At 37.7% G+C, this 12,421-nt stretch overlaps 1 protein-coding gene across 1 annotated transcript in view; it reads left to right on the top strand.

Moving 5' to 3' along the window:
• The window catches only part of Rme-8 (receptor mediated endocytosis 8), a 699,549-nt gene that overhangs the window by 145,736 nt on the left and 541,392 nt on the right, over nucleotides 1-12,421 (top strand). The window contains exon 14 of the mRNA XM_090387774.1: nucleotides 2,807-2,906. Within this exon, the coding sequence (XP_090243900.1) occupies nucleotides 2,807-2,906 (100 nt within the window). The remainder of the gene's footprint in view (nucleotides 1-2,806; nucleotides 2,907-12,421) is intronic.

Raw genomic sequence — 12,421 nt, 5'->3', positions numbered from 1 at the left:
TAGCTCAGAAAAATCACCTGAGAGGGCATAAATTCAAATTGAGGAAAGACAGATGTAGGATAGATGTGCGGAAATTTGCCTTTAGCCAGCGGGTGGTTGGTGGGTGGGACAGACTTCCATCCCTTGTCGTGGAAGTTGATAGCCTAAATAAGTTTAAGGCTCAGCTGGACAGGTATTTCGAACGAACAGAGGGGTGAAGTGGAAGTGGTTATTTTTATTTATTTATGTTACTTTTTTTTTTTTTTTTTTTTTTTTTTGGCTGATGCTGCATAAGCTTGCTTTCTTGCATCAAATGCTAATGCTAATGCTAATGCTAAACCCTGTTGTGCATTGGGCTCTGGAGCAGATGAATGGCCATTCATTGCAAATAATGCTGTCAATTTGTACAGCAATACCGACACTGGACCCCAGCTGAGTGGCAACGGATGGCCTTCTCTGATGAGTCATGGTTTCTGCTCCACCGAGTGGATGGACGGTGGCGTATTAGATGTGAAACCTCTGAGAACAGACACCCAGACACAATTGTTGGCAGAAGGCAGGCTGGTGGGGCCGGTTATGGTCTGGGGAATGTTTTCGTGGCATGGCTTGGGTCCGTTGGAAGGTACCCTGAATGCAAATTGTTACCTATCGATTGTTGACGATCAGTACACCCGTACATGGATGATGGTATCTACCAGCAAGACAGTATGCCATGCCATGTCGCCAGAATTGTCCGTGAGTGGTTTGAGGAGCACAACAAAGGCTTCAAGCTTACTCCCTTGACCACAATTGAAAATCTGTAGGACCACCTAGATCGACAGTGAGATGGATGGATCCTCCACCAAGGAATGTACAGGAACTCCGGGATGCACTGCAGTCTGCAAGGTCACAGATACCCGTAGCAACCTTCCATGGACTTATTGAGTTCCTCCCATGGCAGCCAGCTATGCATGCTGCAAAAGGTGCATATTCTGATATAACAGGTAGGTGGTAATAATAATATGACTGGACCCTGTAGTCTCTATCCTCATTACAGCCACAATATTACAATGTATGTTTGTCACTATTTGTTGTATTGGCAGGACTACTAAAAATTATGATTAGATGAAATTGCATAGCATGATCTGATTTCTGCATATGAAAGGTATGAGACCATCAGAAATTCATTGTCAACTGGCGGTGCACAGGTTGACCATCATGTAATGGAAACATATGTTTGTTTTGTTTGTTTGTTATTAGGAGCATTAGCAACTAAGGCCATATTGCTCCGGGATATGTGATGGTCATTCCCTGACCTTTCCACATCTTCTGTATTTGGTGGTGACGGGCTCGAACCCCGGTCTAATCAAGAAGCGTGTGCTACGCAATGCTGCTCCTTCCCACCTGGCTACGGAGGCGCCTAGGAAACATATGCTTTTGCTATGAGAGGATAAACTTTTCATTCAACATGAATGAAAAGTTTATCTCGTTTGTCTTGCTAATTCAATCACATCCATTGTGGATGACAATATTTTAAAAAAAAACACATTTAAATCCTTTTTTAGAGTATAAATGCAAGCATAAATCTTTTTTTTTTTTTTTTTTTTTTTTATACATCCAAATCATTAAGATTACCTCTGTCATAATTAAGTGCTAATGCCATCGCTAAAATTACTTAAATGCAATCGGGCAGTATCTGTCAAGGAATTACATGCTATTAGCATACATTCAGCCTCATTTCAATCATCTGATAATTACTTATGGGAGAAAAGGAAATGCATAGGTTGTCTGTTTCCTTTTCTTTTATTAATTATTTATTTTTTAAAAATTTTCTTCTTATTATTATTTTATTTATATATTTATTTTTTATTTTCCTGGCTGGAGGCATAAGCCATAGGCTTCCTTGCACCATGTGGCCATTGCTAATACTAATATTTTAACTATAAGAATTCCGTGAAGTAAGTTCCATGAAATTATGAAAACTTTATAAATTAGCATGTCTTCATAAGGTGAAACTTACCTCTTGGTTAAATCATGGAGTGAGAAATGAAAATGAAGTTATATAGGGGGGGGGAACCCCCAAAAAACTCTGAATACTCTGAAGAAAAGTTCACTTCCCTTCAGTGACTTGCTGTTGAAAACTTAACCATATTAAAACTGCTGTGGAAGAACCAAGAGTCCTAACACCAGATTAGCATTAGCATTGGTAGAGGCATTTGATGCAAGAAAGCAAGCTTATGCAGCATCAGCCAAAAAAAAAAAAAAAAAAAAACCACTTCCACTTCACCCCTCTGTTCATTCAAAATACCTGTCCAGCTGAGCCTTAAACTTATTTAGGCTATCAACTTCCACGACAGGGGATGGAAGTCTGTTCCACCAACCAACCACTCGCTGGCTAAAGGCAAATTTCCGCACGTCTATCCTACATCTGTCTTTCCTCAATTTGAATTTATGCCCTCTCAGGTGATTATTCTGAGCGAGAGGAAGAATCCCATCAGCATTGAGCATGCTCAAACCATTCAATGCTTTATACACCTCTATCAGATCTTTGTGTAAACATCATCAGTTGGTTCATTGTGTATGTCTGAAGAGGAACCAGATGGTCAGGAGGTAAGTTTTGTCTTCTAAAGCCATGCTAATTTATATAATTATCATCTTCTGTTAGAGCTAGTGTCACTGCTTGAATAGAGTCCATTAATCAGTATGTAGGGAATATAGCTGTTGGTACTACATATACATAATTATCATTCTGTTTTATAATCTGAACTCTAATACTTATGCTTGCTTTGAGCTCATTAACATAATTGAAAGTAATCTTTTAATGTTTTGAAAATTTTTCCTAATATAGGTTTCGAGAAAAGTTAGGCCTCAAAGTAGTAAAATCTCTGAAGCGTAATAATGATGGAATGACCCATTCAGCTATAGACATGATTTGTGCTTTGATGCAGGTAATTAATCGGACAAGCAAACTTAAATCCTCATTGTTCTTGACGTTTGAGCTGGAAATTTATTTTTTTACATAGTTTTAATTATCAAAATTAATAATTTATTTAATAATTTTATTATTCTAATGTTTCACTCTACAAAAACTGCATTTGCTTGTTATTAATAAATTAATTAACAGAACAGGAAAAAGTTTTAGTAGTAAAGGATGCAGAGTTATACATTTGTATGCATTTCTGCATTTATTTATTTATTTATTTCGTATGATGTGATCAATACACGAAGGAACCAGTTTTTTCTTGCTTCCTTTGTGTATCGTGGCCGGGATATCCAACCAACCGGTTGGTTCAGCACCATCGTGATATCCAGCCCGAGGCGGGAATCAAACCCGCGACCTTTGGGTTGCCAGGCAGGCACTTTACCTACTTGGCATTTCTGCATTCAGTTTCTATCATGGAGAACTTTGATTCCTGCACCCTCCGGTGGCAGACCAATTTCTTTCTTAGTGGCTTGCTCACATTAGGAATCATACCACTGCTTGTGGGTTGACCTAATATGAATAACATCACCAAAAAGATGATTCTGCTCTAACATTCATGTGACAACTATTTCGCTGATTGGGGATCTCATTGGATGATGGGTGGTGTCTGTAAGCAGACTTATGCCAACTGTTGGATGATTTGAATCATCTAGTAGTATAAGATTCATTTTCTGTAATGATATAGTCAGTAATGCTATTGTTTTTGTTATAGTTCCTCTATATAAACTTGTGGCTATCTTTGTTCTGAAACAGTTTGTAATTAAGAGTGCATGAACTGCTCAAAATACAAGTAGCCCTTTACCTTGATTGTAAGACTTACCTTTCTCTCAGTTTTCCTAAAATATTTCTGTAGATGTAATGTAATTGTCATTTCCTACCCTACTATTTAAATCTTGTTACATTTTTTTTTGGTTAGTTTCTACTTTTTTTTTTTTTTTTTGATATATTAAAGAAAATTTCATCTTTTTTGCGCCTTCAGCTGGTCTGAATGCACAGACAGATTTCATCACAACTTTCCATCTTAAAATTTTCCTACATAACTATACTGGATAATGTTTCCCAGCCAATAAACTTTGTTCCAAACTTTCTAAATGTTTTGCAATGCCACATCTTCCTTGCACTGTATCTTACTTTCAAATAAATTCATTTTTAATTATTGTTTATTTACAATTCACATGTACTTACCTCTGGGTTTCTCTGATATCTGCTATTTTGACATCATATCAACCTACTCCTTTTGCTAATAACTTTGTCATTTAATCTTTTAACATTGATGCTACCTGTCTTTATTAAACTTGGAAAGTGCCGTAATGTATACAATAAAATTCTTGTCACACTGACTAAACAGAATAAAACTGGTTTTAATAGTAAAAATTAAATAAAATTGAAATAAAAATAAAATACATCCATAAAAATATAAATATAAGTGATTAAAAACACACAAATTAAGAATATAAAGATGAAATAAAATTGATAAAATATACACAAATGCACATGAGAGAGAGGAGAACTTTCAGTGTTCCAGGCCTTTATTGATTTGCTAACTGTAGCTCCAGAATACTGATTCACTAACAGAGGCTGCCGTAGCCTAGTGGTCAGGCATGCAGGTGCTTAAGTACATGTGCCTTGAGTGACCGGGGTTCAAGCCCGTGACTTTTGAATACAGTGCTGTTTCTTGTATTCAATCTATCATACGAACTCCTCTGACCGTTTGGTCATCCTGGAGTATAAACAGAAAATTTATTTATTTATTAATGGTGATACTGACACACAGTATCACCATTAGTGTATTCTGAAGCTACTAATGGTAGCTCCTGAACGAATTTCCAAAAGATAGAAATTCATACCATGTGCTACAGTGTGGCAGTAATACAGCAGAGTGACACATTGCACTTAATACTAGAAAAGAAACACTGCTATGGAAGGGTCAAAAAGCAGGAGTTTTTAACCATCATCAGATTTTGTCAATTTCTGATGACGATATATTGATGGCATGTTTATGGTCATTCCTAGAGATTCTTAGACCATGCTATTCTAGTATTATAATGGTCTCTCTCTCTCTCTCTCTCTCTCTCTGTCTCTCTGATTATGCCATGCAATCAGCTCCATGGAGCTTGATCATATGGATGGTCTGTACTTAAAAATATTGATCTATAAGTTTATATGCGAGATCAGTTCAAAAACTGTTTTTGCCTGTTCCTGGTATGTTCATACCACATTTAGGTTGTCATGGACGTGCTTGAGCTATAATTTCCAGGACTGAGATCACTAAGGTGAGAGAGGACTTGACAAAGATCATCATCATGAGCCAGATAATATAATAAGGCTGACTACAGGAACCATAATCAGGAAGTGGTCACAGAGTTCTGCTGTGGACAATGGAGAGAGAGAGAGAGAGAGAGAGAGAGAGAGAGAGAGAGAGAGGGTAACAGTAGCTAAAGGCAAAGGAATAGGTTATAATTTCCAGAAAGGAAATTACTTTAGGTGTTACATGGCCTCAATTAAATGGGTAGATATCTCACAGAAAGGGAATATAATTGAATTTTGGTATACTTTTAAAAATTAATCACAGATACCATTAAAAAAATACTCTATGAGGAGGAGAATTCCAAGTTGGATGAATAATGAATTTGCCAGTTTGCTTGAGCAAAAAAAATGACATGGAAAAGTTACAGAGCAGTAAAAGGTACTGAAGCCTATAACAGCTCCAAATTGATTAGGAATAGTGGCACAGAAAAGGTTAAAGGTTAGGATGGCAAAGGCAGATTATGAGAAATCACTGGCAAAGAGAGCAGTAAAGTGTGGGATTAAGGAATTCTTCACATATATAAATGCAAAGAGGAGGATCAATAAGATCAGACCCTTATGTAATGGATGTGGGATAGTATTAGATATCCCAGCTAATATTGCAGATGAACTCAACAGTTACTTTGCATCGATATTTATAGAAGAAAAACCCTTTATCTATGTCAATGGGAAATTATGGGAGTGAAGTTGAAAAATGTGCAATTAATGATATTGAAATTTCACATGATTATTTAATGAAAGAATTTTTGAGCCTACAGGCAAGTAAGGCTCCTGGGGTTAGCATTAGTTGAGGTATACGATGCAAGAAAGCAAGCTTATGCAGCATCAGCCAAAAAAAAAAAAAAAAACCCTTCCATTTCACCCATCTACTCACTTTAAATGCCTGTCTAGCTCAGCCTTAAATTTATTTAAGCTATCAACTTCCACAACAAGAGATGGAAGTCTGTTCCAGCATCAATCAACTACCTGCTGGCTAAAGGCAAATTTCCACACATCTGTTCTACAACTGTTTTTCCTCAATTTGAATTTGTGCCCCCTCAGGTTCGTAATCTGAGCAAGAGGAAGGATCCCATCAGCATTGAGCTTGCTCAATCCGTTCAAGGCCTTATACACCTCAATCAGATCACCTCGCAGGTGCCTAGTCTCTGGGTACTGAAATTTGGTAAGGGTTGGTGGCACATACCCTATAATTTTAAAGGAGGTGGCAAGTGAGTGCATTGAACCTTTAAGGTTAATTAAGAGAGCATCACTGGACTCAAGAGAGATAGTTGCCATAATCCCATTATATAAGGCTATTGTTAGACCACACTTTGAATACTGTGTTCAGGTGGGGAGACCACATCTAAAAAAAGGACAGAGCTTCTTGAAAAGTCCAAAGACGGGTAACTCGCTTGGTGAGGTTCGCAAAAGGGCTCATTCATATGAGGAAAAGTGGTTGAGGCTGACAGTTTGGGGAAATTCAAAAGTCAGCTGGATTGTGGGTGCTGCATTGGCAGAGGTGAACTGCACAAAGCTTCACTTGATAGTAAACAGTGGACGGTGATCAACTGGAAGTATGTGGATTTTTTGAACTGCTACAAGACTTTCATCATAGATTTCTCACTTTTAAGGACATTTAGAGGAGGAGGGAAACCCATAGGTTGTCTTTCCTTTTCTTATTTATTGATTATTTGTATTTTTTAATTTTATTAATGTTATTTATTATTTATTATTTTTTTTTGGTGGTGCAGCATAAGCCTTAGGCACTACATGACCAATACTAATACTAGAGTGCTAGTGAAGACATCAAAGGCAGATATTGTTGGGATATCAGAGACGTGGTATCACACAGATATAGGCAGTCCAGAGTTGGAATTTGGGGAGTACAATGTGTGTAGAAAGGATAGACAGGATAGGAAGGGAGGAGGGGGGGTTATGCTGTTAGTTAAGAAACATAAAATCTAAGGAAGTGCATCCAATTGATGTTAGCGGACAATGCAGTGTTGAGTCTGTTTAGTGTGAAATAAGCACTGGGAAAGGAAAAATGAGAGTAGGTGTGTGTTATAAGCCTAATGAATCTGACGAGTATAATGAGCAATTGTGCAGAGAAATAGTGGGCCAGTAAATCAGAATGTCTTATAATGGGAGATTTTAACTTTCCAGGTATTGACTGGAACTTGTGGGTTCATCACTCGCACACTAGCAAGACTTTTGTGGATTTATTGGATGACATGTTTTTTACAGCAACATGTTTGAGAGGCAACCAGAGGGAGTAATACTCTTGATCTGATTAACAGTAGTGATTCTTCATGCATTAAGAATCTGCAGATAAAGGAACCACTGGGTGGCAGTAATCACAATGTATTGATGTGGGAATTATTTAAAGATATAACTACCATCAAGGCTAAAGGGAAGGGCTTTTGCTTTCATAAAGGGGACTACAGAGGTCTCAGACAGTTTTAAATTCTGTACATTAGGATCAACTGATGATGTTACCAATAGTGAATTCTAAATGGGAAGCCTTCAGGGACTTAATTTTGGAGGCTACTAGGCTTTTCATTCCAACTAAGAAATACTGTTCAAGGTTTAGGCCTAAATGGATGTCAGATGAATTAATGAGGCTAGTGGCAGAGAAGAAGAATATATGGGATGCATATAAAGTATCATACGACACAGAAGCCTATAGCAGGTATAAACTAATCTGTAATCAAGTCACAAAGGAGGTTAGGTAGGCAAAAGCAGATTACGAGAAATCTTTGGCAAAAGATGCTAAGAAAAATAGCAAGGATTTCTTTAGTTATATAAACTATAAAAGGAAGGGGATGAATATGATTGGTCCACTTTATATCGATGGTTCGACTGTTGATGATCCTGCTCATATAGCAAACAAACTGAATGAGTATTTTGCATCTACATTCCCACATGAGTTATTCAATGAGGGGAGTGCCAGAAGTTTATCAAATGCTAACAGGGAGCTAAGCGATTTTGTAATAACTGAGATCAAAGTGGAGGAGAAATTGTTGAAGTTAAACATAAGGAAAGCACCTGGGGTGGATGGGATCTATCCAGTTATATTAAAGGAGGCAGCAAAGGAAGTAAGCAAACCCTTAGCCATAATTATGAGAGCTTCCTTGGACTCAGGGGAGGTACCCATGGACTGGAGATGTGCAAATGTGACCCCAATTCACAAAGGAGGATCAAAGGCTGACACAAGTAATTATAGACCTGTGAGGTTAACTTCTGTTCCCGGAAAATTAATGGAGGCACTGGTTAAAGAAACATCGCAGGATCATCTAGACAAGACTGCAATAATAGTTAAGACACAGCATGGGTTTGTCAAAGAGAGGTCTTCTCTGACCAATTTGATTGGATACTATGATATGGTCACAAAGGAACTGAATGCCAAAAATAATTTTTATATCATATACTTGGATTTCAGGAAAGCTTTTGATACTGTTGCACATGGAAGACTGCTCTCCATACCTCTCCAGTTTGTACAGTTAATAGCTGTACAAATTGGAGAGGTATGGCATCAAGGGTAAGCTGCAACAATGGATAAAGGTATGGTTTAGTGGGAGACAACAGAGAGAGTGATAATCAACGGACACTGCTCTTTGTGGACAAATGTTATTAGTGGAGTTCCCCAGCGTTCGGTGTTGGTCCCATTGTTGTTTTGTATATTTATCAATGATATTGATGAAGGTATATTAGGTTTAATGTTCAAGTTTTCAGATGATACAAAGGTTGGCAGGGTTGTTAATGACAGTATGCTACTCCAACTGGATCTACATAAGTTGGGAAAATTGGCTGAGAAGTGGCAACTGGAGTTTAACATTGTCAAATGCAAAGTACTGCATATGGGTAGCGATAACCAAAGAGAAACGTACCAACTAGGTGGTACTACACTCAGGGAAATGGTAAGTGAAAAAGACCTGGGGGTAATTGTGCAGCCAAATATGAAGTTCGCTGAGCAGTTTAGACGGGCTGCCAGGGCAGGTCATGGAGTCTTGTCAGTGATATATAGGAATTTTGCTAGCAGGGGCAGGGAGGCGATAATCCCATTATTCAAGGCAAGGTCAGGCCACACCTAGAGTACTGTGTACAGGTCTGGAGGCCTCATTTTAGGAAGGATGTAGAGTTGCTAGAATGAGTACAAAGAAGGGCAACAAGATTGGTGAGGGGAACAAAGGGGTGTTCTTACCAAGAAAGGCTTAAATTTTTCAGATTACAGTGGAGACTAGACACCTACGAGGTGATCTGATTGAGGTTTATAAAGCCTTGAATGGTTTGTGTATGCTCAATGCTGATGGGAGTCTTCATCTTGCTCAGACTAAGAACCTGAGGGGGGCACAGTTTCAAATTGAGGAAAGATAGTTGTAGAATAGATGTGCAGATATTTGCCTTTAGCCGGTGGGTAGTTGATTGGTGGAACAGGCTTCCATCTTTTGTTGTGGAAGTTAATAGCCTAAATAAATTTAAGACTGAGCTGGACAGGCATTTGGAATGAATGGAGGAATGAAATGGGAGGGGTTTTTTTTTGGCTGATGATGCATAAGCTTGCTTTCTTTCATCGTATGCCTCTGCTAATGCTAATGTCAAAGATGAAACTATAAAATTTTATAAAATAGAATATTCATTAAAAAATTTTATTTTAATAATATAAAGTGTGTACATAATATTACTAAAGCCTGTGAGAAACTGGGAATGGTGTTCTAGTGCATTCTGAGCTCTGGCAGATAACTTGACTTGAATTTCCTGCATTCCAGTTGTGTGGCACAATATTGTGCATGTATGTAACCTCTGTAACCATGTATGAATTGGAATATCATCGGTTTGGCTGAAACAAGAAGAAGAAATGAATCACTTATAAGTTTATCAAGTGGAAATCTGCTGTACACCAATGGAAACAGTGAAAGGAGTGAAGGTGGAGTTGGGTTTCTGGTCCATAAAGATTTTAAAAACAACATTTTGGAATTCAAAAGTACATCACCAAGGGTGTCAAGACTAATACTCAAGATTTCTAAGAGGTACAAGCTAAAGATTATAATGATTTATGCACCAACGTCGAGCCATGATGATGAAGAGGTTGAAGAAATGTACACTGAAATCGAGAGTCTTCTAGATGAGCAGAAAACCCACTACACTATTATTATGGGGGACTTCAATGCTAAGGTTGGAAAAAGGCAAAACAGCGCAGAAAGAGGAACTATAGGAAATTTTGGAATTGGCGAAAGAAATAAAAGAGGTGAAAGACTTGTGGAATTTGCAGAATCTCAAGGAATGTCAGTAATGAACACTTTTTTCAAGAAAAGTGTGAACAGAAAGTGAACATGGAAGAGTCCAAATGGATTAACAACTAATGAAATCGACTTCATCCTCACTAACAGAAGATATATTGTGAATGATGTTACCGTCCTGAATAAGGTAAATGTTGGAAGTGATCACAGAATGGTAAGATGTACACTTGATATAGATGTAGGAAAGGAAAAAACTGACTCGAGTAAATAATACAAAGGTCTTTGAAATAACAGAGGAGGAGAAAAAGCAGTATGTACTGGAACTTAAGAACAAGTTTGAGCTTCTGCAGACTGCTCAGGACCAAGATATCGACGAGGAATATTACAACTTTCTGAAAGTGATAAAGCCCAAGAAACCTATAGGGAAACAGAAATCCAAAGAACAAAAAATTAGTCAAGAAACACTTGTCATGGTGAACCAAAGACGACAAATGAAGAGCAAGAAAAACATTGACAGGGAGAAAATTGAGTATATTGAGTTATGCAAAGCCATTAGAAAGAGACTCAGAGAGGACATAAGAAGATTTAACACAAGAAAAGTAGAACAAGCATTAAGGGAAAACAAAGGATTTAAATCAGCAGCCATGAGCAGGAACACAGAAAGACAAATGATACTGACACTGAAGAATAGCGACGGTGTACTTATAAACAGCAGAGAAGGCATAATTCAAATAGCAGAAGACTACTATAGAGAATTATACAAGGAGCGAGGGAATGATACCAGCAGTGGGGAAGATGGATTGCAAAGTAGCAACACATACGACATACCCGATATTCTTCCTGATGAGGTAGAACATGCATTGAAGAAAATGAAGGATCGGAAAGCCCCGGGGGAAGATGAAGTTACTGTAGAGTTGTTAAAATTGGGAGGAAGAGACATAACACAAAAACTGGCAAGGCTCTTCACAAAGTGCATTAGAAAAGGTGTGATGCCTATGCAGTGGAATAATGCAATCATAGTTTTGCTGCATAAGAAAGGAGATAAATCAGAAATTGCAAATTATAGACCAATTAGCTTGTTATCCCATATCTACAAGTTGTTCACAAGGGTCATTACTAACAGATTAGAAAGAATACTTGATGAGAATCAACTGAAAGAGCAAGCTGGCTTTAGGACAGGATTCTCAACTATGGATCACCTTCACGTAATATCACAGCTAATGGAGAAAGCAAATGAATATAAAACACCATTATGCCTGGCATTCGTGGATTATGAAAAGGCATTTGACTCCATACAGCATAAGGCAATGTTTCGGGCACTGGAAAGACAAGTCATAGATACTTCATATATTATGATTTTGAAGAAAATATATGAGAGTGCTACATCCTTTATTAGACTAGACAAAGACAGTAGCAAATTTAAAATCGAGAAAGGAGTTCAACAAGGAGACACAATATCTCCGAAGCTGTTTACTGCTGCCCTTGAGGAAACTTTCAGAAGATTAGACTGGTCGCAGAAAGGAGTCAATGTGAACGGAGAGTACCTAAACCATTTACGATTTGCAGATGACATTGTGGTCATAAGCCACGATCCCAAAGAATTAGAGGAAAATCTTAATCAGTTATGCACAGTTAGTAAGGATTTTGGACTAAAGATGAATATGGCTAAAACAAAAGTAATGATGAACAAGTATGCCACGGAAAGGGAAATAATGATTGAAGGAGCAGTAATTGAAAAGGTGGAGTCATATACTTATCTGGGACAAGTTATTAGCTGTAATAATGATAAATGGCTGGAAGTCAAGAGAAGAATAAATTTTGGATGGATAGCATTCAGGAAATATAGTCACATACTGAAGAGCAATATCCCAGTTTGTCTGAAACGTAAAATAATGAATCAATGTATACTCCCCACCATGACTTATGGAAGTGAAACTTGGGCACTCACCAAAAGAAT

The sequence above is a fragment of the Mastigoproctus giganteus genome, chromosome 13, assembly GCF_048544385.1.
Source record: "Mastigoproctus giganteus isolate SK-2022 chromosome 13, ASM4854438v1, whole genome shotgun sequence".
NCBI classification, from domain to species: domain Eukaryota; kingdom Metazoa; phylum Arthropoda; class Arachnida; order Uropygi; family Thelyphonidae; genus Mastigoproctus; species Mastigoproctus giganteus.
The sequence above is the reverse complement of the archived record's forward strand: the minus strand, read 5'-3'. Positions and strand labels throughout refer to the sequence as shown.